This window comes from Odocoileus virginianus, chromosome 24 (assembly GCF_023699985.2).
Source record: "Odocoileus virginianus isolate 20LAN1187 ecotype Illinois chromosome 24, Ovbor_1.2, whole genome shotgun sequence".
In the NCBI taxonomy this organism is placed as follows: Eukaryota; Metazoa; Chordata; class Mammalia; order Artiodactyla; family Cervidae; genus Odocoileus; species Odocoileus virginianus.
In genome coordinates, this window is record NC_069697.1 from 33,640,017 (window position 1) to 33,662,168 (window position 22,152).

Consider the following 22,152-nt stretch of genomic DNA (forward strand, 5'->3'; position numbering starts at 1 on the left):
AAAAATTTCACCCTGGTTTTTTATATTGGGCTGCAACCTACATCCCTGGCAATAGAAGCTGAGTCTTTTCTGATGCAATGTATGCACACCCTAATGAACCAGAGTATGGTCATTGTTTAAAAAAAAAAAAAAGGATAAGAGGGTGACAGGCAAAGGCCTTGGGCAGCTGCACATGTGGACTTTACAAAGCATTATTAGATCTTGAATGATTTCATGCAACCTACAGACAAGTCTAGGCCAGTCTCTCACTTGTTTCTCTGATTCATCCTTGCTTGCTTCTGCTGCCCCCTCTATACATACAAGCCATGCATCTTAGATTTTAAAACGGTGTCCATTTCAAATATTCCCTCCTGTCGACTCCCCTCAACCAAGTGTCCTTACCACAAACCCTCACGGACAGTGCTCACCGTGCTCATTCACTGAGTACTCCAGACAATTTCTTATTAAAATGTAAAGAAAGAAAACAGAAGAGACAATCAGTCTCTTCCACTGTCATCACACCCACCACCTAGTTCTTACCTCCATTTTCAAAATTGCCTGAGTTACTGTGTCTTATCTCTCAAATTCTGTCATTGTAATACTCAACACATATTAACATATTAATTAATATTTGTAAAACTCCCCTGGAAAAGGTTCTCTATCAGGAAAAATAAAATATTTCTTCGTGATTAACACTAGAAAACATCAGCTTCTTCATATCCTGCCCTAAATACTATGTACTCTTCGGACACTTATTCTAGTTCATGGAGGAATTTTTTATCAGTGAGTCAAGTGTCTCATTTCTTCAGTGCTAAACACAATATTTATCCTTGTAACACTGGAATAAGTCCATAAACATAGAAGTGTATGTGTGCATAGAGATGTTTATATACACTATATTTAAACCTGCTTTAGAACATAAAAGGGGCCAAACACATCACAAAACAGTTACTTATTAGAGAGCTCACTATGTGGATTTCTTAAAATGGCCATTAACCACTGAGAGGGCAAATATTTCCACACCAAGTTTCAAAAATTCAGAAGAGGGAGGAGACATCTTTTCAAAGGAGTAAGCCTGCCTGTGATACACTGGAAACTGGCAGTGAGTGATGAAAACGTGCCCTTTGCTGCCATCAAGTGATCCTTTTCGGAATCTTTTTATATATAAGCCTTCTGTCAGCTCAGTTCAGTCACTCAGTTGTGTCCGACTCTTGGGAACACCATGTACCGCAGCACGCCAGGCCTCCCGGCCCATCACCAATTCCCAGAGCTTACTCAAACTCATGTCCATAGAGTCAGTGATGCCATCCAACATCTCATTCCCTGTCGTCCCCTTCTCCTCCCACCTTCATTCTTTCCCAGCATCAGGGTTTTTCAAATGAGTCAGTTCTTCGCATCAAGTGGCCAAAGTATTGGAGTTTCAGCTTCAACATCAATGAATGTTCACTGGATCATCAATGAATGATCATTCCAATGAATGTTCAGGACTTATTTCCTTTAGGATGGACTGGTTGGATCTCCTTGCAGTCTAAGGGACTCTCAAGAGTCTTCTCCAACACTACAGTTCAAAAGCATCAATTCTTTGATGCTCAGCTTTCTTTATAGTCCAACTCTCACAACCATATATGACTACCGGAAAAACCATAGCTTTGACTAGACTGACCTTTGCTGGCAAAGTAATGCCTCTGCTTTTTAATAATCTGTCAAGGTTGGTCATAGCTTTTCCTCCAAGGAGCAAGCGTCTTTTAATTTCATGACTGCAGTCATCATCTGCAGTGATTTTTGGAGCCCAAAAAAATATAAGCCTCAATCTTGGTGTAAATGCTTTGCTTTCCCACCAGTTCATTTTTCACACATTACACATGTGGAAGAAAAGCTATGGCAAACCTAGACAGCATATTAAAAGCAGAGACATCACTTTATAGACAAAGGTTCATTATAGTCAAAGCTACGGTTTTTCCAGTACTCATGTACAGATGTGACAGATCCAACTAAAAAAAATAAATGGGAAAAAAAAATAAAGAAGGCTAAGCGCCAAAGAATTGATGCTTTTATTAAACTGTGTTGCTGGAGAAGACTCTTGAGATTTCCTTGGATTGCAAGGACATCAAACCAATCAATCCTAAAGGAGATCAGTCTGGAATATTCATTGGAAACACTGATGCTGAAGCTCGAATACTTCGGCCACCTGATGCACAGAACTGACTCATTTGAAAAGACCCTGATGCTGGAAAAGATTGAGGGCAAGAGGAGAAAGGGGCGACAGATGATGAGATGGTTGGATGGCATAACCAACTCAATGGACATGAGTCTGAGCAAACTCTGGGAAATAGTGAAGGACAGGGAAGCCTGGCATGCTGCAGTCCAAGGGGTCACAAAGAGTAGGACTGAGCGAATGAACACCACCACCTGTGTTAGCTTTTGAGGGGTCTGAAAAGACCAGGTAAGCATTCCCTAAATTAGGGCTTAATACTTCCAATTCTAAGAAAAATCCATGCATAAGAAGCTCTTCAGAAAGACAACGTTAAAAGGGTTTGAAGTGTCCAAACACTGAAAACCCTTCCCAGCCCTACATGACTCACTCGGTTTCTATTAGTGAGACCCTTAGTCTGGACCCACAGCAGAGCCTTCCATTTCTGCCCACAGAGAATTTCTAATAGATTGGCTTTGACAACCTAATGAACACAAGTAATTTAAAAAATTGGAGAGAGATTCATTTGGAATCATTTTTAATCAAGTCCTATAACTGTAGGAGAAAAGGGTTTCCTGTTTCTTTCCCATCTATGCCTCACTGCCGTGAGGCTTCAGTCTTATATGTAAATCACATATGGAATGTGATTACTACATAACCTTAATTTTAACTTGGTTGATTGCTTTGCCCCCCTTTATCTTTGAGCATCTTCGTGTTTCTCTCCCAAGAGAAAGTTAATTAAATACACAGTTGAATGAAGGGAGAAAGGATAATTGCTATTTTTAAAGGACGGCAAAATGCCATGTCCACAGCCCCTTCATTTCTGAGAACGACAGCATTCATCTTAGAGTACTGGTTCTCTTGATTGGAACATGTAGCAGTATGATTTTGGTTATGAAACAAAAAGCCCCAGTAAATCAAAGTGGACACAATTTGAGAAGAGAGAGGGAACTAAATTGCTCTGTATAAGCAAACAGAAGCATTCTGGAAGTTATTTGGGGGTGGGGAGGTGCTCCAGAGAGAAGCAGAAACTTCAGATTGGGAGAAAAGAGCAGCCAGGGAGATTTGGCGGGTGTTCTAAATCCAAAAGAAAATGTATGTGAAAACCATAAGTCACCCCTGTGGCTATGAGTTCTTGGCAGATTTTTCTGTGTTCCACCCATGGCCCTAAATCAAACTTCCAAGATGCTCCCTGGGCCAGCGGCCATGTGTTCCCAGCCCACCTTTTTCTCAGAGGCAGCTTGCAGGACCATCTAATGTGGAGGCTTTCAGTTCAGCTTCTCACTTATAGGACCCAAGTTCCTTGTTTCTAATCCCAACGTGAAAGTTAAAACTCAAGTCCTTAAGTCACGGCCTCAGTGTCACTTCACAGACTCGCTGTCTTGGTGTTCAGATCCTTCTTCATTTATTGGCCTCAGGGTTTTTCTTGATCTTTGGGTAAGTGCAACTATGCATTTATAAGGAGTCTATTAGGATGTGGGGAACACTGGACAGCTACAAGCAAAAAAATAAAACTGGACTACTTTCCCAAACCATACACAAAAACTCAAAATGGATTAAAGACTTAAGTGTAAGACCTGAGACCGTAAAACTCCCAGGAGAAAACATAGGCAGTATGTTCTTTTATATAAGTCTGAGCAATATTTTTTTGGATCTGTCTCCTCAAGCAAGGGAAACAAAAGTGAAAATAAACAAATGGGACTACATCAAACTATAAAACTTTTGTACAGGGAAAGAAACTATCAACAAAATGAAAAGGCCACCTACTGAATAGGAGAAGATATGTGCAAACAAGATATTTGATAAAGGGTCAATATTCAAAATATTCAAAGAACTCACATAACTCAACATTAAAAAAAAAAGATTTAACAATGGGCAAAGGACCAGAATACACATTTGGTCTCCAAAGACACACAGATGACCAACAGGCACTTAAAAAGATGCTCACCATCACTAACCATCAGAGAAACACACAAAAAACCACAGTGAGATATCATCTCACACCTGTCAGAATGGCTATCATCAAAAAGACAATGAATAACAAGTGTTGATGAGGAAGCAAAGAAAAGGGAACCCTTGTACACTGTTGGTGGGAATGTACATTGGTGCCACAATGGAAAACAGTATAGAGAGTCCTCAAAAAAAAAAATAAAAATAGAACTACCATATGATCTAGCATTTTTACTTCTGGGTATCTATACCCCAAAAATAAAAACACTAATTTGAAAAGATATATGCACCCCTATGTTCACTGCCCAACATTATTTATAATAGCCAATATATGGAAAGAACCTAAATATCCATCCATATATGAATGGATAAAGAAGATGTGGTATTACATATACAATGGAATGTTAATCTTAATAAAATAAATGGAACTTTGCCACTACAACAGAATGGATGGATCTAGAGGGTATTGCACTATCAGAAATGAGTCAGAGAAAGACAAACACTGTATGATCTCACTTTTATGTGCAATCTAAAAAACAAAACAAAGGCACAAGAAAATAAAATGAAGACAGTCACAGATACAGAGAAACAACAGGTGTTTGTCAGAAGGGAGGGAGGTGATGGGGGTGAAATAGATGAAGGAGACTGAGAGGTACAAGCTTCCAGTTATAAAATAAATAAGCCACAAGTATGTAATATAAAGCATAAGGAATATGGTCAATAATACTGTAATAACTCTGTATGGGGACAGGTGTTACTAGACTTATCATGGTGATTATTTCATAATGTATGCAAATGCCAAATCACTTATGCAGTACATCTGAAACTGACATAATATTACCCGCCAGCTATATTTCAATCAGTCAGTGTTAATCACATATAAAAAATAAAAATAAACAAATAATATGAAAGGAGAGGGGGAAAAGTCTAAGGCTGTACTGTATTTTTAAGCATCTCTAAATGTCTTTTAGGAGGAGAGGCTTCAGGTAGCTAGTCGGACGCCTTGTAAAAAGGAAGTTGTTTATAAAATGTCTAGATGTAAAACTCTGCCCAGGCTGAGAGCCTTCTCCGCAGCAGAACCCTCACCTACAACCTCACACATTAATGGAAGATGAATTTAGTTTCATCTTGGCAACTTAAAGAAAAACGAGGTTACGACAGCAGCACTTTGGTGGCGAGAGACATGGAGCGGTGGAATAGAATCAAAGATGAGAGGAAAAGGGATTGTCTGAATCTGGGTCCCTTAAGCCCATCTCTAATTCTCTTCTTACCCCCTTCATCCCATTGCCTCTCAGCTTAGCTCCCCACAGGCAGCTTAAGCCATGAGTGAGTATATACCTCAAGAAATTAATTGCAAAGAGAACTCTAGGAGCAGGCGACTTGACTATCAAGTAAGCTGTGGCTAAAACTATTGAGGTTCTGATCAGATAAATCTAGGGATTTTGTTCCTGGTAACAAGGGATCAAGGCACTCTGGTTCAGCCTAGATTTATAATCAATTCTAAAATTGGGGCGCGGGGTGGAGGAAAAAAGCAAATCATTCTAGGGAAACATCTTTTTTTCCTGTCTTAAATCCTAAATTCACTCTTTGTAGGCCTAACAGATTCTGTTCTAGAAAGGAGTTCTAAACTACATCAACAAAAGCTTAGCCATCATAGAAAATCCTTGAAGTCCTCTTTGGAATGGTTCTAGACCAATATTCCTAGAAAGATCTACAGATCAGTACACATAAGAATCCTCAATGCAAATCAGATACAGGGTAAAGAATCCTGAGTTCCTCTCTATCACCACCAATCCTCTGATAGAAAATCTGTCAATCATGATATCTGTGAGCCTGCTATCCTTTCTGCACCCTCTGGCTCCATCATTCCCTGCCTTAAACAGGAGAAGCAATGCCTCAGATAACATGGAACGTCTACCTCAAAGGCACAGTGGTATCCACCTACTCTGAGAACTGATTTTCCTCAAGGTTTGCAGTCCTACATTAAAGTGCTCACTAGTTCAAATGACATGTGTCAAAATAATTAATAATACATCTTGTATAAATGGAGATTTAATTTTTTAATCTGCAGAACTAAACCATTTTTCCTTTGGTTGGATTTCTTTTTCAGTGGTACCATTAAAAATGTCCTCTCAAGAAAAGATCCTTTTCAACAAAGATGCAGCCTATTGGTGAAGAGTTCAAGAATTACAGAAGAATATGAAATACTATATTTAGTCTGAGAATAAAAGACAATCACCTTCCATTTTACTTAAGATACACATAAAAATTCTAAACTATTCTCTTCCTGCACATACCTACTACTTCTTTCAATTTTCAAATTCAGTTTGAATGATAAAAGTACAAAGAAAGGTTCCATATGGTGTTGGAACAACAGGATCAACCATCCCTCAACTGTGTGCTAACCTTCGGGCAGGCTGTATTACTAGAATTCACTAGTTAATGGCTCAACACCTTATCTATTATTGCTTGAGTGATGAAACCTCTCTGGTCCTCAGTTTCTTGATCTGTAAAATGGAGATAATACCTATTTTAGAGGGGTCTTGTGAGGTCTGAAACAATTCAGGTCTGTTACTGAGTGGTCGATTCTTGCTAGTTCTCACTAAAATTAGCTTTATTATTAGCTATCGAGTGCTTTACAATGTGCCAGGGAATCTGCATTGCTGCATTTATTACTTTTAAATCTGCTTCTTTCTTCAGAATAAGCACTTCTGCCTATCACAGACCTCATTTAGTTCCATTTAAAAAAAAAAAGTAGAATCAAATGAAAAGTCAACTTCTAAGCAAAGGATATATTTTATATACAAATGGTATTTAAAATTTTATTTCTAGTAACAGCTTAGAAAAAGTAAGTTTTACATGGATCCCCTCCACTTCTGGTCCCAGGGGTGAGAATGTACAATTCTCCTGAGACTTTTTTTTTTAAAACTTATTTTGTAGTGGGGTATATAGCCAATTAACTAACAGTACTGTGATAGTTTCAGAACAGTGAAGGGACTCAGCCATACATATACATGTACCCATTCAGAGACTTTCAACTGGCTTAGGTAATTCCAAGAACAACATTACCCGTTTCATTACACAGGTACTGTTCTAAGGCTGAGGCTTATTCTGACTAGCCATGGGTTAGAATCTGCAATTCCACTATTTAAAAATAGACCCAGTATGAATGGCATCATTTGAAGCCCAAGAAATAACTAACAGATGATGGGTTTTAATAGCTTCCTAAAGCCTGAATGCTTGATCTATTAAACAATCACATTCTTGAATTTACCACTTGTGAGTATGGACTAAAGTATAAATCTTGTGAAATACCTGCTTTTCTTTGACTATTCATCTCCTTTAATGTTGCGGGGAGAAACTAATAAAGTTTTAATTGAGCTATCCCTCTCAGCATTGAACAGTGGTGACTAAAATCTATACATAATATCAAAACAATTGCACTATAGAACTGGTCGACAGAAGTGTGTTTACTACATTTAGAAGAAAAGGGTATTAGCTGGCTTTCCAATCTATTGGGGAGAATAGATCAAAACTTTCCTTAGGAACTGTTTCAGTGCACAACAAATATCTAAGGTGGTTACTTATTGTCACTAATCTAATCCTTAACACTGTAAATTAAGCCATTCTCCTTGTATTGTGCCCTTAAAACTTAAAAAGAGCAAACCAATAACTGGAGAAGTTTAAAAAAATCTACAATCTACTTGTTAGCACATCTTCATGCCATGGTGATTTGATTAGTGATTTGATAAGTATAGATTACAACCCTGGACTTAATACACGGTGGCCCACTTTTAAAATGGCCCATTTATAACAAAGGTCTCTCTGTTGGAACTGTCAGAGAGTTAAAAAAAAAAAAAAAAAAAACATGTCACCAGTATAAAAAACTTTTTTTAGCCATGCATTGTGGAGCAGTGAAATTGTAAACGTGGAGACCTTCATTTCAGCACAGTTCTACTGATTGTGTGACTATAAACAAGTCAAGATTTCCTGATTCTCATATTCTGTCACTATAGTAAGATTACTGCCTGCTCTCAAACCACCCCAAGAGAAGATCTAAAGAATAAGGAACACAATGTAAGTATTATAAAATGCTATAAGCTTCTTGGAGAAAAGACTCTACATGTCTTACATAAGAAAAATTCATAAATATCTTTTAAGATAGAATATTTGTAATGAAGATTCAGGCTACCACAAACTAAAAAATTACTGACTTCTTACAAGTTTCAAGTATAACACTCACCACAGGAGAAAGGGGAAAGATAACCTACCCCATTGTCCCATCCATTAGAAGGATCGTGTTGTATATGTGAGAAAAGATGAAGAGAAAGAGAATTGTGCTGAAGAACATTGTCATCCATGATCCATGATCCTCACGAAACATTTTTAACCGGAGCAACTGACCTGCAATATAATTATTATTGGACATCAGTGTACATTGCAACTCAAAATACATACATCATTGTTTTGTTTTAGTTAATTTCTTTTATCTCACTAATATTCTGAAGTCTTAGACCCTAGCACTTGTCTTACAGAGAAACTACTACCTAAGGTCCTTATTGCTCTTTTGTAAATAGATGATGAAGTCGAAGACAATCTCCACCTCATCATCCTAGAGCAAATACTAGCATGAAAATCTAGTGTACAGAGAGTACTCATTATGCTGGCATGAAAATAAGATTAATCAGAACACTTACCTTATATTTTTTATTTAATAAATATGTTTTTGGTTCATTTACTGAAACTACTTAAGTAAGGCAAATGGTAAACATGTTGCATAAATTCTTAATTCCCTTTTGCTCCCACAGGCCCATTCCCAGTACTGGTCAAATGATAGGCAAATTTCACTTATATTAAAGTACACGAAAATGTGAACAGTAAAAATGAAGTCTCTATCATAAGAATCAGAAGGCTTACAAGCCTTACTCGTAGCTAAAATATCCATTCCACATACAGGCTGGTGCACAAGTGTGTGGGGTCTGGCAGCAGGTACATGTGTTATGGAGTCAGTGTAGTTCCCAGCAAAACATGATTTCTAATCATGCCTAATATCCATTTACAAAGATAATTACTAAAAATGGAGAGAACAGTCATTAATCTATGGCGAAGGAGGCCAGAACACACAATGGAGAAAAGACAGTCTCTTCAATAAGCGGTGCTTGGAAAACTGGACAGCGACACATAAGAGAATGAAATCAGAACACTCCCTAACACCATACACAAAAATAAACTCAAAATGGATTAAAGATCAATATGTAGAGCTGGAAACCATAAAACTCCTAAAGGAAAGCACAAGCAGAATACTGTCTCACTAAAATTGTAGCAATTTTGGATCTGTCTCTTAAACTGAAGGAAATAAAAGCAAAAATAAAAAATGGGACCTAATTAAAGTTAAAAGCTTTTGCACAGAGAAAAGGTGGGATTGGTGCAGTCACTATGTTGTGTCCGACTCTTTTGACCCCATAGCCTGTTAGGCTCCTCTGTCCCTGGGATTCCCCAGGCAAGAATACTGGAATGGGTTGCTGTTTCCTTCTTCAGGGAATCTTCCAGACCCAGGGGTCGAAGCCAGATTTCCTGCATTACAGGCGGAATCTTAACTGACTGAGCCAAAGGTAATCATCAACATAACAAAATGACAACTTTGGAGAAAACATTTGCAAATGATATGACTGACAATGAGCTAACATCCAAAATACATATATAGGTCAAACAAGTGGACATCAAATAAATAAATAAATAAATAAATAAATAAATAAATAACCTGATTGAAAAACAGGCAGAAGACCTGAATAGATATTTTTCCAAAGAAGACATGCAGATAGCCAACAGAAACATGAAAAAATGCTCAGTATCACTTATCATCAGGGAAATGCAAGTCAAAACTAAAATGCGATATCATTTCACATCTATCACAATGCTATTATTAAAAAAAACACAAATAACAAATGCTGGCAGGGATGTGGAGAAAAGGGAAGCCCTTTACACTACAGGTGGGAAGGTAAACTGGTACAGCCACTATGGAAAACAGTATGGAGGTTTCTCAAAAAACTAAAAATAGCACTACCATTTGACTCAGCAATTCCACTCTGGGGTATGTAACCAAATGAGCCAAAAAACACTACTTCAAAAACATACATGGATCCCAATGTTCATAGTAACATTATTTGCAATTGTTAAGATATGGAAACAACGTAAGTGTCCATCAACATATGAATACACACACACACATACATAAGGAATAAGGCTGTAATGGAGAATGAAATTTTGCTATTTGCAATAACATGGATGAACTTGGAGGGTATTATGCTAACTAAAAGTCAGACCAAAAGATAAATACTGTATGATATCAGTTATATGTAGAGCCTAAAAAATAAAACAATCTAGTAAATAACAATGAAAAAAGCAGACCCACAGATAGAGAGAACCAACTAGTAGTTACCAGTGAGGGGAAGGAAAGGGGAGGGGCAATATAGGGATTAAGAGGTACAAACTATTATGTATAAAATAAGCTACAGGATACACTGTACAACACAAGGAATATGCCCAATATTTTATAACATCTATAAGTGGAGTATAACCTTTAAACACTGTGAAACACTACATTTTATACCTATAACATATAATACTCTACATGAACTACACTTGAGTAAAAAAAGAAAAAATGTTAAAATGCAAATACTTCAAGGAGGAACATGTAGTAAGATGGATACTAAAGTAAAAATTACTGGTATCACAAATAGGCCAGATAAATATTTTGATTTATGATAAAGAGAACTGAGAGCACTAGTATCCTGAAAGGTGAGGAAGATTTAAAAAAGAAAAGACAAGATTAAGAAAAAATAAACATAGGCCATCCTGGTTTCTCCTAAGAGAAAGTTTATCCAAATAATGAGACAGGAGATGATGCACATATAGGAACTACAATTAACATAGGGTAGGTCTGAAATCTTACATTAAAATTTTTCATGAGAGAAAATATTTCTTTTTGATGCTATGTCAAAGCTATGGGGAAAATATATATATTTCCATCTGGAAAATATCTCTCTAGGGACAGACAGTAACTCTCACATAGGTTTCTGAGCATAGGAAGAAATCATCTTTTAAGATTTAACCAATTTTCCCTCAATCCCTTTCTTTTATTAAAAGAGCACTTTAGATTTCATTTGGAAACCAGGCTAACAGAAACATTACCCCAGCTAAAACTTTAAATGGAGCAAATATGGGAGATTTGGTTACCTCATCTGGTTTCTTGGCCTGTACAAGAGAAGGAAAGGACAAATCTGAAGGTCAGAGGGAAAGTGAATTATAACTGAGAGAAGAATGTGGAAAATGTTCTACTGAAGCAAAGGATGCTGATGCTGCAAATTACAGCCTTACACAACTTGTGATAATTGAATCAATAATTATAGAAATCCAGGGAATTGCAAGTCTCCACACAACACCTTGTCAGGAATATTATAAATAAATATTAAACAGAGAATGCTTGAGAGTGAAAAATCCATGCCACAAATATCTTAAAGCAAACTGCAAAGAATATCATTCATTCTTTGAACAAATATTGAATGTGTGTTTCTTACATGCCAGCTGTGGATCAAGGGGCTAGAGGTAGAGCTGTGAGCAAGTCAGGAAGATGTTCAAAGCCAGCCATCACTTGAGCAGTTAATGAAAACGTAATCTTATTTTAGACTGATGGACTCAGTGTTCCCTTTGCTGCAAGTCTTTCAGGCTTGATCTATTTATTTAATTCAGCAGTTGATATGTTGAAGAACTGCTAAGACCAGAAATTAGAGTTCTTTGAAATTAAAATGTGAATTTCTTTCTTAACATATGCATATGTCAAAAATTTCACTAATGGATATACTTTAAAAGTCAAAGACTCAAGAGTGCTTTGCAAATAAAATACAGTGGGTTAACTGTACATGGCGACTGAAATAATAAAGAGTTAGTAAAACGAGAGATGTGACAGGATCATTTATGCTGTCATTGCCGAACTCGCTGCCTGGCACTAATTTCAGTCATTACAGCCATTATAACAAAATGGCAGGTTAACACGACTTGCAATTCACTTGAAACACACAATAAAAGAGCTTCAATATATTAAGGGCAGAACCAGAGTGACCCAAATGTTGAGTCAAATCATATTTAAAAAAAAAATTTCCCATAACCTACTTCAAGGTTAATTCATTGAGTGACCATCCTAATGCTAGAAATATGTATGCACAGACTGTTATCAGTTGACTGCCCATCAATTTAATCAAAACAGGAACCTCAGAGTTACCGAAGGATGTCACATGAAAGTGACCCATCTCCACCCTGTGGTGTGACCACACATCTGGTTTCCCTGGGACAGCAGTGGCTTGTGACTCTTGTCCTGGCATAATTATTAAGAGCGTCCCCTTCCTTTCTGAAGTGTATCGGTTTGGACAGTAAGTTATATGCCACCTTTCATATAGGTAAAAGAATTCAGAACTTTTTAACACTCTTCTTTAGAGGAGATTCAGGAGATACCTGAGTGAAAAGTCAACTGAAATAAAAGACATCACTAAGAGAGATACATCACTGACAAGGTGATAAATGACTTTTAATCATATGTATATTTGTAAATCTTGCTGTATGTTTATGTTACTAATAAAATGTGTCTTGGACTGTATGGGCTATCACCTTTGATATGGTCAAGGTAATTGGAAAACAAATCTTAAAACGATTGGCAGCATTAAAGTGGTCACAAGCCTATGCATTAGAAAAGAGGGTTGGAGGGTACAATGATTAATTGTCACAAATGTTGTTTTAAAGTACCGAAATAGCCTAGAATCTCAGAATCTTTCCTGGAGATACAGTAGGTTTAGAACCACTAAGAATCATAAGATTCTAACAAGGATAATGACCTAAAAGCTAATTTTAAAATATATGATGAGCTCACATGAACTGTGGAAGATGGAAGTAGATAGGCGTAAGAGAATTAGGGAGAAACTACTTTGTTTCTTGGCTTTTCTTTTTTGCTGCTGTATTCTCATCAGCAAAAGAATTAAAAAGAACATTTGTTCTTTACCGCACAGCCAGATTTTTATGCTAAGTTCTGGGTCCCATTTCTTTAGAAGCAGTTTTCAGCAGGAGACCTTGAACAAAGAAATAAACTAAACAACCTCAGAGGAGAAGGACTAGAAGCATTTGTGCTTCCAGTTAAGAGATGGGGGTAACTCCTGGGAAGTTGTTGAAGCAAGGTTGAGTAGAGGGTTTCTAGATTCAGAGAGGATACAAAGATTCTGGTCCCCAAGGTGGCAGAACCTCACTTGGGTTTGAGTCCATGGTTGCTGGTAAAGGCCAAAGTATCAAGGGTCATGGCCTTGGGATTTAAGTAAAGAGACCTAGCTGGCCTCAAGGGAAGAGGAATCAGTAGAGCAGTCACCCAGTTTCATTAGGAACACAGCACCCCGGGTAGAATTCCAGCAGTCTGTTGGTGGAGGTCCTCAAGAGGACATGACAGCTGGCTGACCCAGACACAGAACCCGGGCAATGAGAGGTTCCTCACTCCCATTCCTGGACTTGGGATATACGCTGCCCACTGTTTCCCTGTGCTTCAGTCGTGTCCAACTCTTTGCGACCCCACAGACTGTAACCCGTCAGGCTCCTCTGTCCATGGGAGTCTCCAGGCAGGAATACCAGAGTGTGTTGCCATTTCCTCCTCCAAAGGGTCTTCGCAACCCAGGGATCGAACCTGCTTCTCCTTCGGCTCCAACATTGCAGGCAGACTCTTCACTGTTGAGTCACTGGGGAAGCCCACATTGTTCCCCTAATGGAAAGCATTTCCAAGAACGCAGTCTTAAGAGAGAAACATGTTTTTGAGACCATCAGGATGGACTGTATGACTGAACCCATTGAAGCCCTCTGTATAAACCTCTGATTCTGGTGTGTAGATGCAGAGATCTACTGTCTTGTGACCACTTGAGACAAGCCTCACACATAAGTTCCTTTGCTTGCTAAGCCTACCAATCTGGAGCAGTCTGCTTCATGCTTTGGTCTGTTCCTTCCCTCCTTGGACAAGGCCAGTTTCAGGTTTCACCAGCAATTTCCTGAGGTTGCAAACCTACACTCTCTTAGATGGCATCATTGTGCCAAAGGCCATCACCGAAGCAGCAATAGGAGAGGGGAAGGACAGGTGAATGCAGATTCAAGGGTTTATTTCCAGGACTCAATAAGCCTTGGGACTGCTTTAAATTTTAGAGATAAAAAAGATGCTCTAAAAATTACCAGTTTTGTACTCTCTGTTCACCTCAGTATGTAGGAAGTCTGAGCAAGATATTTAATTTAGAGGAGAAAATGTGGCATTGCACATACTATCCTGACCAGGAAATATGAAAGGAGGCACTTTCCTCAAGAAGATGCCAAACTGAAGCTAACACTACTATTCATTAAGTCTTCTGCTCCAAAATCTCCTATATACAATGTGTCAATTACCTACATAATTTACATGTGCAACTACTTAATGTATACATACATATAATGTATACATATAATATACATATAATTATACATACATATAATGTATACATAAAGTATACATATACATAATATACATTGTGTACATATGTATATAATTATATACATACAGATATACATAATTTGCAGTTATTTAAAGGAATATATTTAATTTGCTGCAGTCAAAACTCAATCAAAGTCAGCACAGCAGACAATCTACATACCAGTAAGAATACTCTGTTGCCAATAACAAAAACAATGGTTCCAAACCCTTGCTTTTTATCACTATGGAATACTTGGGCCTCTGATGTACTCCAAAAATGGTGTTACACAATATTGTAAAGTAATTAGCCTCCAACTAATAAAAATAAATCGAAAAAAAAGAAAAAATATGTTAAATAGATACCATTGTAAAATTTAAATAAATAAAACAGAAAACTAGTATCAGCTTAAATTATAATAAGTTGATCTTTATGGCTTCTCACATTTTCTGAAAAAAAAAAAAAGATATTTGTTTCCTGAACAAAGAATAATTTTCTCCTTACTATAAATGTTTAGAAAATAATGTAGATTTAGTTTAACTAAACAATAATATGACTTCAAGAAAGGCTTGATCCCCTACTCAAATAATACAGACTAAGGCTTGATTTATCTGTTTCCCAGCTCATTCTTCAGGGTGCGGTCCCATCTTAACCAGCTCCTTCAACACATTTGCACATACTTTTTGTAATCTTAAAATGACTGTAGCAATCCTGAGGAATGTGTCTTCATTTTTGTCTAGAGAGAAATGACTTGTGGGAGCATTTCTCAAGAAAGTCACGTCATTAACTCTACCTGGGCTTGTTTGGATCCGGAACCAATCACCATAGCCAGAATTATGAGAAACAATGACTAGCTAAGCCTTTGTCACAAGCTTCACTCCCAGAGCCAGACAAAATTAGTTCCCTAGCATATCCGCAAATGCAAGTCAAGCACTGCAAATAAGTTGAAAAAGGTGGAGCCCTACGATGAAAAGTCCGTGGGTCCTTGAATCACTGCTTCGGACAGAAGTATCTGCCATGTTTTGGGCTTTATATGAGTGAGACATTCAACTGAGATAGAGTCATTCTATATTTTGTAGGATTTTATTACTGCAGCTGGTGTTGTCTTACCAGATACATGATGATCAGTGAATCAAAGGCTCTGAGAAGGTAAGAAAGAATGAATGGGGTTTATAGTGGTCCAAGTTGTGGAATCTTTATTTCTTTATCTTTCTTTATATCCCCAGTATTCAGCAGAACAGATGGTAAAATATTTTTATTGGATGAAATACTGATGGGCAGATCTGGAAGGAAAATTAAGACTTGCCCTCAAGTCCTCCAAAGAATTCTACAAGTAAAATATGCAGGGAAAAGCATCTTGTTGGTGATGATGTAATCATCTCTCAGATAACTCAACCTCAGAAAACCTAATGCCCAAGACAGTGAAGCTTACTGTCTGCGGTGCGTGCACCACGCCTGTGTATAAGCTGCAAAACAGTGAGGACCATGCTTGTCTTCCTCACCACTGGTGTCTCCATGGCGCTGACACATGGCACATTTCAAATAATAAATATTTGTCCAATAGATTTTAAAAGGAAGGGACGCACAAACAAATGAGCAAACAACATTCCACTATCCAACTAAAAACCCCCTGTCATTGTAAATCTGGTGTCTACTACACCCACCTTTTGAGCCCTGTGGAGCCCTGTAGGTCTTTAAGCTTCACCTCCTCCCCATTCTCTCCCCGTCAATTAACCATGTCCTGAGATCCCAATTAACCATGTCCTGAGATCCATTCCCTCCTATTCAGCACTAAACTCCTGTTTCCTTATCATACTTTCTTCTCTCCAGCACCCTTGTTTCGTGTGCACCCTAGATTTATTTTATATTTGCCCAACAAAACCCCCACTCTGACTCAGAGCTACTATTTGCTTTCTCCAATTTCAGTAAACTTCTGCAGGAAAAGCTACACCAATGGGTTGATGCACTACTACATAATCAAGACCCCCAACTTCTGCTGTTACCACAGCACTGCACATTAATACATCCATTTTAAATTACACCTCAAAGCTCCTACTAAGCCACTTTCACTCTCAGAATGTGGCCTTAGTCTCAACCTCAAGCAAATATCGCTACCACTAAATATGACTTCCTTCAACTTTCTTCCCACTCACATACATACATCCACTTATCTACTTTCTCTGCTATTCCTACTGTCTTCTTTTGTTTTTTTCTGTGCTCTTCCTGCAAAAACATCACATGTGCTTTTAAAACCACAGCCTCCCCTGTTTAGGTGCCTTGTTTCATCAACCATCTTTTCTCTCCTTCTTCTGTCCAATCTCCCTCTCTCTGGGTTCTCTTCCCTCTGCATCTTACGCTTCTTAAGTCCATCCTAAAAGCAGTGCTTTCTTGACCTCATGTCCTTGAACTACCATCCATACAATTTCCCTTCTCGTCCAGACTTCAAGAGAGTAATCTTCATCAGTCCCCATCATGAGATCTTACATACAATGCAAGCACTATTGAAATTGTTCTGGCAAATGTTAATGGTCCCCACCATTGCCAAATATCGTAGAAATAAACTGGCCTTTAACTTACAGGCTGCATCTGACACAGCAGTTATCCACTCTGTCCTTTTGATACTCTACTTCTTTGCTTTCCCTAGCACCAAATATTCCTTGCGCTTTTTCTACTTTCTTGTTTATTCTCATCCATTTGTGGGGCATCTCCTCACTTGTCACATAAACAGCAATGTTCCCACGGTCTGTCCTCAGTCTTTCTCTTTGTCATATCCCTATAGAGTCTCATTCACTCTGTGGGTTTAATATCCAGTATCTCCAGCATAGACTTTTCCTCCTGAGCTTCAGACTGGAAGAACAACCTACCTGCTGTATTCCTGGATGTCCTACTGTCGATTCAAACTCAGTATACAAGAAAGAATCCAGGATGCCATGGTGGGCCAGTGGCTAAGAATCTGCCTGCCAATGCAGGGGACATGGTTTCAATCCCCAGTTTGGAAAGATTTCACATGCCACGGGGCAACTAAACCCAAGCATCACAACTACTGAGCTCCCATGCACAAATACCGAGCCCATTCACCAGCACCACTGACGCTCACTCATCTCCAGCCTGTGCTCTGCAAGAGGAGCCACTGAAATTGGAAAGCTTGTGCACCACAGAAGAGTAGCCCCCGCCTGCTGCAACTAGAGAAAGTCTGAGCACAACAACAAAGACCCAGGATGGACAAAAAATAAACAAATAAGTTAATTAAAAAATAAAATTAAAAATTTCCACCTCTTGTCCCAGCACACAGTTTACCTATGCCTCCAATCTGATCTTTCCCATCCCTAAATCCACCCCTACTTCTGACTTCATCATCTCATCATTTTCAAAATGACAAGGTTAGATTCATTCTCAATTCTTGATTCCTGCAAACCTTACATTTCCATCAACAGTCTTATTATTTTATAAACCTTCATGCATGCGCTTCTCCCATAATTTGTTGCAGTGGGACTGTGGCAAAAATCTGACTGGTCTTCCTTACTCCAGCCTCTTTTCCCATCTCAATCCACCCAAAATAGAGCTAACTAAAACATAACTATGGTCATACTACCCCTTCACTTTAAATTTTTCAGTGACCACTCCTCACCTAAAGAATAAAATTCAAGTTCCTTACCATGGTATAGAAGGCATTGCTTGACTTGACCCAGGCTCATCTCTCCTCTCTCACCAGCTTTCCCTCTAGTTCCATCAACACTAAACAGACATCAGTTTCCTACATTCATGCTGAACACTGTCCTTGGGGTACTCTTCTCCCTCCATCATTTGAATAACACCTATATTTCCTGTGGACCTTAAAATTAGGGTCAGACATGATCTCCTCTAGGAGATCTCCTTCATTGTCAAACATTTCATATATTGGAGTAATAGCCAGAAGAGCTTACAGGATTGATTCTCAGAGGAGGTGATAATTTTCCTCCAGTGAAGACAATGCATGCAATGATAGTCAAGCACAGTGTAAAGGGTTGGGTTACATGACTTTTATCTTGAGGACTGTTTCGTTAAATGAGAGATTAGTTCAAAGTCTGCTAACTCAAAAGTCTTTAGCTTACAAAAAGGAATTAGTCTTACTCGTTAAGAGACAAAGTATTACTTCTTATATTTTATCTATTATTGCATGCCTCTCTAAAATATAAAATGAACCCAAAGTAACACAATGATAAGATTCTTTAACATTAATATTTAACATTTTAAATATTAGCATACTTGACAATTAATATGTTCTATTTCTTAGATCTAGAAGAGGATAAAGTGTAAAATGAAATTGGATCAGAGACTTAAAATTAATTGAACTTCACTTCTAATAAGACTAAAATAAGTATATGAAGAATTCATGACTAGTTTGTATAAATGTATAGTTTATAAGAAAATGATATTTGAAGATTTATTAATTTTAAAATGCTAACAGAATAAAAATAACAACAATTAGAGACTTAGTCCATGGATAGGACCCCGACAAAGAAAATTATATAACAAAAGACACCAGAATATCATTAAGGATGAAGGCTATTCTAGTTAGGCAAACATAATTTTATATAATAAGTATAAAATGATGAAACTTTTCTACCCTGAGGACACCATTTCATTAATATTTAGATCAAATCTTCTTACTTCAGTGTACAAAGAATTTAAAAACATTGAACAGATGGCTATCATTCCTTATTAGAAGTAGGTGTTTACACAGAAAATATTTGTGATTCATTGAGTTTGACAGAAAATCAAATATGGTGAGTTGAAACATAATTGCGTATGAAACTAAAAATCATAAAATGCATTGTAAGTATAACATGTGTTGTAATATGCATTATAATGTACATTTCAAAAGGTTCTAGAAAGAAAGGAGAATTAGACCATGTCCTCCACCATCTCCCAGAGTTTGCTCAAATTCATGTGCATTGAATCGGTGATGCTACCTAACCATCTCTTCCTATGCTTACTCCATCTCCTCTTTCCTTCAATCTTTCCCAACATCAGAGTCTTTTCCAATGAGTCAGCTCTTCGCATCAGGTGGCCAAAGCATTGGAGCTTAAGCTTTGCTTCAGTCCCTCCAATGAATATTCAGGGCTGATTTCCTTTTGGAATGACAATATCATCACTATTATTAAATTTTTTGCATCATCATTATTATATGGACACCAGCTTTGAAAAAATATAACATTTATACTCTTAAACTAGGTTTTAATTTAGTGTTGGGCATTCTATTGATCCAACTGAAAAAGAAAGGTTAAACTGTCAAGACTAATCCCTTGAAGGCTGATCCATTTTTCCAAGCAATCCTGATCAATATGAGGCTCAGACATTGGCTCCCTGATCATAAGTGGTGATGGGACAGGAGGGACTGGTCCTCCCACAACCATACATATTGGGAAGGTTGGGAAGCCAAAATAAAGCCAAGAGCCAAAATTCTGCCATGTCCCCCAAGTTTCGTATTATTTGTATCCATGTATACTTGCCTGGAAAATCAAATGGACGGAGGAGCCTGGTAGGCTGCAGTCCATGGGGTCGCTAAGAATCAAGCACGACTGAGCGACTTCACTTTCACTTTCATGCATTAGAGGAAATGGCAACCCACTCCAGTGTTCTTGCCTGAAGAATCCCAGGGATGGGGGAGCCTGGTGGGCTGCCGTCTATGGGGTCGCACAGAGTTGGACACGACTGCAGCGACTTAGCAGCAGCAGCAGCATACGTGAGTTCATCACAACAAACTGTGTAAAATTCTTCAAGAGATGGGAATACCAGACCACCTGACCTGCCTCTTGAGAAACCTGTATGCAGGTCAGGAAGCAACAGTTAGAACTGGACATGGAACAACAGAGTAGTTCCAAATAAGGAAAGGAGTATGTCAAGGCTGCATATTGTCACCCTGCTTATTTAACTTATATGCAGAGTACGTCATGAGAAACGCTGGGCTGGATGAAGCACAAGCTGGAATCAAGATCGCTGGGAGAAATATCAATAACCTCAGATATGGAGATGACACCACCCTTATGGCAGAAAGCAAAGAGGAACTAAAGAGCCTCTTGATGAAAGTGAAAGAGGAGAGTGAAAAAGCTGGCTTAAAACTCAACATTCAGAAAACTAAGGTCATGGCATCTGGTCCCATCACTTCATGGCAAATAGATGGGGAAACAATTGAAACTGAGAGACTTTATTTTGGGGGGCTCCAAAATCACTGTAGATGGTGACTGCAGCCATGAAATTAAAAGACACTTGCTTCTTGGAAGAAAAGTTATGACCAACCTAGACAGCATATTGAAAAGCAGAGGCATTACTTTGCCAGCAAAGGTTCGTCTAGTCAAAGCTATGGTTTTTCCAGTGGTCATGTATGGATGTGAGAACTGGACGATAAAGAAAGCTGAGCACCAAAGAATTGATGTTTTTGAACTGTGTTGTTGGAGAAGACTCTTGAGAGGCCCTTAGACTGCAAGGAGAGCCAACCAGTCCACCCTAAAGGAAATCAGTCCTGAATATTCATTGGAAGGACTGATGCCAAAGCTTTACCTCCAATACTTTGGCCACCTGATGCAAAGAACTGACTCATTTGAAAAGACCCTTATGCTGGGAAAGATTGAAGGCAGGAGGAGAAGGAACGACAGAGAAAGAGATGGTTGGATAGCATCACCAACTCAATGGACATGAGCTTGAGTATGCTCTGGGAGTTGATGATGGACAGGGAAATGTGGCGTGCTGCAGTTCACGGGGTCTCAAAGAGTCAGACACAACTGAGCGACTGAACTGAACTGAACTGACACATGACTTCTGCCTTCTATTCTGAAATTGGTTTTCATTCAAAGATTTCCTCTTTTATTCACAAGTCCTCTAACTCATTGAGACTGGCTCCTTGTATTTGCAAACTTATTATTTTTCTATCCATTCCATTTACAGATTAAATAAATAATGGTGTTAAAAATTTATTAACAGGTTATCAATTCCAGATATAAGAAGCTTGGAAGTAGCCACTTAAGCAAAAAGCTGAACAGACTGAAAACGCAATAACTTTCCTAAGACCTGTAACACAGGCGAGATCAAACCATTATAGAGGCAGAGAGGTAAGTACAGAGAGTCACAGCTGATTACAGCAAAAACTTATTTAAAAAACCCACATAAAAACTGCCTTGGAAACCAGGCAGTGCTGGCATAGGAAAACCGGAACTGTAATTAGTGCTGCAGGCTCAGTGGGTACAAGTGCTGTGCTATGCTGTGCTAAGTCACTTCAGCTGTATCTGATTCTTTGTGACACTATGTACCATAGCCCACCAGGCTCCTCTGTCCATGGGATTTTCCAGGCAAGAATACTCAGTGTGTGCGTGACTGAAATTTAAAAACTCCAGACACCTAGCCATGGCATGGGTGGGAGGGAGGCTCATTTTTAAAATGCTCCAGAACACTCTGTTCTTCTTAACAAGGACTGCCCTCAGGAGAAGCTGCTTCACCACACCTAACATGATGAATTTCAATCAGAATCTAACTGATCTG

The 22,152-nt window shown here is 38.3% G+C and overlaps 1 protein-coding gene across 3 annotated transcripts in view; it reads right to left on the reverse strand.

The window, feature by feature from the left end:
• TMEM117 (transmembrane protein 117) overlaps nt 1-22,152 on the reverse strand; it is a 557,294-nt gene that overhangs the window by 440,660 nt on the left and 94,482 nt on the right. For all 3 annotated transcript variants that reach the window (XM_070454539.1, XM_070454538.1, XM_070454540.1), the window contains exon 3: nt 8,392-8,524. In XM_070454539.1, coding sequence (XP_070310640.1) covers nt 8,392-8,524 — 133 coding nt within the window. The remainder of the gene's footprint in view (nt 1-8,391; nt 8,525-22,152) is intronic.